The 4,703-nt window shown below is 52.9% G+C and overlaps 1 protein-coding gene across 1 annotated transcript; it reads right to left on the bottom strand.

The window, feature by feature from the left end:
• Positions 1-802: 802 nt before the first annotated feature.
• Positions 803-4,482, bottom strand: LRRN2 (leucine rich repeat neuronal 2). Its single transcript, XM_006024769.3, has one exon. The coding sequence runs from the start codon at positions 4,223-4,225 to the stop codon at positions 2,051-2,053; it is 2,175 nt and encodes a 724-aa protein (XP_006024831.1). The 5' UTR covers positions 4,226-4,482; the 3' UTR covers positions 803-2,050.
• Between the last annotated feature and the right edge of the window lie 221 nt (positions 4,483-4,703).

Below are 4,703 nucleotides of genomic sequence, written 5' to 3'. Positions count from 1 at the left end.
AATGCTCCTGGGCACAAAGACCTGTGCCCAAGCCAAACTGGGGAGGGATTTTCTTGTGTGGATCTACACGAACTGGATCTGGGATCCAATTCTTCTCTGTGCTACCTCTGCCACATGACCATATTACAAAGCCATGACTTCAGTCTTCCTTCCTCGTGCTTCAGTGCCAATATTCCTCCTTAGGGCTGGCATTTGCCTCATGGGGTACAACTGCTCTCAGCCTACAGGGAGCCTTATGGGGCTTTGGCCCCGTCTGAATGTGCTACCGCAAGAACATGTCTGATGGTAGGTCTTTACAAAGACGGTGCAGAGAGAGGTGATGCTGTCTCGGATCAGTCTGTGCAAGTGCCCAGTTCAAACTGCCATCTGTCCCCTCCACCCCTTTTCACTTGGAACAAGCGCTTTGTCAGCCAGCCGATAGACGGTGGGTCTAAAGCCTTATTCCTGCCTCTGAGGACAAGCATGCATTTATCATCTCTCCCAGCATTTGGGAAGCAAAACCACATCTACAACCATGAGCACTGTTCTTCCCAGTGACAAGATTGGCATCAGTTTCCACTGACCCTTTTCTGACAGCTTCTTGCTATCTCTCCAGACATCTGTTTATTTCTCTCTTGATTAACTCATCTATCTTTTCAATCTCTCTCTCTCTTTCTATTTGGTCCCCCAAACATTAAATCTGGTACCTTGGAATATTAAAATTAAATATGGATTTAAAACAACAACAAAAGAAACGCTCTTTAGGTCGCTAGGGAAGAGAAATTGCTTCCCCAGCCTCGCCGATCTCCAATTCTACGCACGGCAGCCTCTTTTGGTTTGGCGTAATAAGAAACAGACAGGGGGGACTCACGTTGTCCACTGGTGTGTTTCATTTGCAATTTTAATTGCTTATCAGACAAAGAGAGGCGATGACAGCACTGGCGAATTGAATGTTCATCCTCTCTCCCCACCCCATAAAGACTCCGTCCTCTTTCATCTCCTGAGATGTTGCAAGTTATGCGGTGGGATGTGCGCAGAGGGCAAAGTGAAGCCGTTCTCAAAGATGAGACTTTGTTCTTGGAACCTCTCTCACATCAAAGTTTCCTCCCCCTTCTCCCCATCTATCCATCCCCCCTGCCTGTATCTGAAGCCATGTTTTTCTAGCATGAAGCCTTCTAGCTATAGACCAGTGTACAAAGGATTTTGTGTGGGTTGTTTTTTTTACAAAAACAGAAAAGCAAGAATTTCCTTTTCCCCTCCCCACTTTTTTTTTTTCTTTTTGTAACATTATCCACAAAAGTTTACAAAATAGCCTTGAAATTAAGCTCTTGGGTTACAGCATCCAATTGGCTTTTCCCAGCAGAATTCGGCCAGATCCAGGAAGTTGTTGCTAGGCAATTTGGAGATGCATCATCATCATCATCATCATTTCTTTTTTTGTTTCGCTAGCCCCAGTCATCACCTTTCCCTCCCCCAGGTTCCTGAAGGTGACCGCAAGTGAGCAAAAACCTGGTGTAGAAAGGGGGTTGGCAGGTTGGATTTATGGGTATTAATGGCTGCTCAGAGGGCAAAAATGAAAAAGATCCTATCCCCAGGGAAAGGCCTTTTTTGTATTTCCAAGACAGGGACTGTCCGACTGGGCTCGTGGCAGCTGGGTTGCTGGAGAACATGGGCAGGGTCAACTGTATGGCTGTTCACAAGCAGAGCAAGGTGCTCCCCAGCTCAGGCTTTCTGCTCTGGGCATTGCCCTCCATGCCCTATCTCCGGACGAGCTTTGCTCGTGGACCTTTCCCTCTGCACCAGAGCGTTGTCTGTAAGGGAGACAATCTGTTTGGCCAAAGGTTGAGGGGTGACTTGGGTGGGGCACGTGGGCAGAGGCACATGGCAAGGCCTACCCTGGGGGCCATGCCTGCTCTGTCTGCCATGCTGCTGTGTTCGTCGGTCAGGTCTTTTTTTTTTTTTTTAATTTTTCCCCCGCTTTTTGGTAAAAAAAAAATAAAAAAAAATCCAGTTTCTCCTGCCTTCCCTCCGCCCCTCACACTGTCCCCACCATGCTTCAGCAGGGTGACCTTCAAGAGTCCAGGGGCGTTGCTTGCACTTCCACAGCGAGAAGCTTGTCCCCATGCTGCCCTTGATCCCAGGGTTGGATGAAAGGAGGATAGACCACGCGCACCGAGGAAGAACCCGGCTTCCATGGTATGCAGTGGGGGAGCAGCTTCTCCGGGCTCCCAGGCTGTGGCCTGAAGGAACCGAAGCCATAGTGGCCTATGAGGCTGATGGAGAGCAGCAAGATGCAAAGGGCCAGCACCGTCAAGATGCTCTGCCTACTCTCCAGGTACCTATAGCGATAGCTGGCCTCTTTAGTCCTGGCATTCACACAGGCCACCTTGGTCTGCAAGTCTACAAATACCACGTGAAGGCAGGCCCAGTATTCAGTGTCCTGGTGGAGCCGGGTGATGTTGTATGTGTGGGTGCCCGCAGGGATCCGAGCTACGTTGGTGAGGTCCAAGCTGGAGCTGAAAGCAAAGCTGGACCAGGTGAGGTTAGAGGAGACGGTGTTGAGGTGCGGCTTCCACGTCACCAGGATGTGATAGGCCTGGACTTCCTTCACCAGGAGCTCCAGGCTGTCCTCGCTGACAGGGAAGGAGCTGTTGACTGTCAGCCTGATGGTCTTCGTGTCGGCACCGATGAGGTTGTGGGCCACGCACGTGTACAACCCAGCCTCCCGTGCAGTGATCTGGTGAATCTCCAGAGTCCCTTCAGGGTGCACCTTGAACCTCCCATCTTCAGAGTACGGGATCAACTTGACCCCCGACGGTGTGACCCAGTAGATCTCCGGCTCGGGTTCTGCCAGGGCCCTGCAGTGCAGTGAGATGTTCTCGCTGTCTGCCACCTCCACGCGGGAGGGGAGGCTCTTGGCGGAGATGAGGGGTAGGCACCGGTCGGTCATTTCCCGGAAGGGCACGTCCCGGATGTGCCTCCTCTGCAGGTCCGGGGGCTCGGCGCACAGCGTGGACTGCGGCTCGATGAAGCGGATGTGGTTCTCGGTGCTGTTGACCCAGCGGATGACGCAGTCGCAGCGGATGGGGTTGCTGTGGATGCTGATCTCCTGCAGGTTGGGTAGGGACTCTACTGTCTGCTTATGCAAGGCACTTAGGGCGTTGTTGTTGAGCATGAGGGTTTCCATTTGGGGGAGGTGGTGGAAAGCACTGGGGTGGATGAAAGACAGCTTGGGGTTGTTGGTCACATCCAGCTTGGTCAGCTCCGGGAGGTTGATCAAGGCAAACTTGTCTATGGAAACCAGCTCCTCCATGTTGTTCAGTCCCAGCTCCTTGAGGTGCAGCATGTTGGTGAAGTCACTCTGCTTAATCCTCTGTAGCGGGTTTTTATTCAGGTCCAGGAATTTAAGGCCGGGGACTTGCTGCAGTGCCCGTTTGGGGACGTTCATCAGCTTGTTGTCATAGAAGGACAAGCTCTCCAAGCTCCTCAGGCCCTCCAGGGCATAATCTGAGATCTCCCTCAGGTTCATCCCAGCCAGAACCAAGCTCCTCAGGTTCGACAGTGGCCTGAAGTTCATATCCAAGATGGCATCCACCTTGTTGCCCCCGATCATGAGGATCTCTAGGCTGGGGAGCATCTGGAACCAGCGGCTGTCGACTGTCCTCAGCAGATTCGAGTTCAGGTGGAGTCGAAGGAGGTTATTGAGCCCTGAGAAGGCCCTGGGGGAAATCCTGCGCAGCTGGTTGTGGTTCAGGTACAGCTCCTGGAGGTTGGCCAGGCCAGAGAAACTGTTATCGGGCAACTCGGCCAGCTGGTTCTCTTCCAGGTGGAGGCTCAGCAGCTGGGGCATGCTCTTCAGGCCGAAGTCCCAGACGCTGGAGAAGCTGTTCTGCGACAGGTCCAGCTCGGTGAGATTTTTCAGATAGTCCAGCTCACTCTGGTCGATCCTAGCGATGTTGTTGCTTTGCAAGAGCAGGGTCTGGGTCCCCTCTGGCAAGCTCTCAGGCACCGTGGAGATGAACAAGTCATTGCAGTCCACAGTGGTCGCCTCCCTGTAGGCGGATCGGGGGGTGTACCATGGCCTGATCTGGCAGATGCACTGCAGTGGGCATTTGACCTTCCAGGGCACGATGGGGATGGCTGCAACAGTTGCCACACAGAGGAAAAGCAAGTTCATTTGAAAGTGTCTCATTTTTAATGGGCAAGACCGAGCTCCTCCCAAGATGAAAACATTCATTGGGCACATCCAGAACTGGGCATGGGGAGACGGCGTGGCGGAAGCAGAGCAAGCAGAAAAAACCCACGCCCCACTAGGCCCTTCTACCCTTCACAGTGTGCTCCCAGGGTGCTAGTGTCCCCGTGGAAGGCGGCCCAGCTTGGCCTTCCCAGTGGAAGAGGTCATAATACGCTGGGCAGCGCGTGGGCCTCTAGTCAAAGCTTCTCCTCTTTCTCCTCCCGAAGCCAATCATTTTGGCACGTGGCTGCATTTTTGGGGTTCCTCCTCAAGGTCATTCCTGAAAGAGACCAAACAAGGGTGTGTGAGAGGAGAATCGTGCAAAGGGCAAACACGCGAGATGGAGGGAAAGGCTGACGGAGAGCACAAGGGGAAGGCTGGTGTCGTGCTTGAAGCACCGAGCAGGGGAGATCAGGGCTGAGCTCTTGGCTCTGCTGCAGGCTATATGTGGGACTTCGGGAATATTGTGTCATTTCTGCACCTCCTCTTT

This window comes from Alligator sinensis, unplaced genomic scaffold (genome assembly GCF_000455745.1).
Source record: "Alligator sinensis unplaced genomic scaffold, ASM45574v1 scaffold1322_1, whole genome shotgun sequence".
NCBI classification, from domain to species: Eukaryota; Metazoa; Chordata; order Crocodylia; family Alligatoridae; genus Alligator; species Alligator sinensis.
The sequence above is the reverse complement of the archived record's forward strand: the minus strand, read 5'-3'. Positions and strand labels throughout refer to the sequence as shown.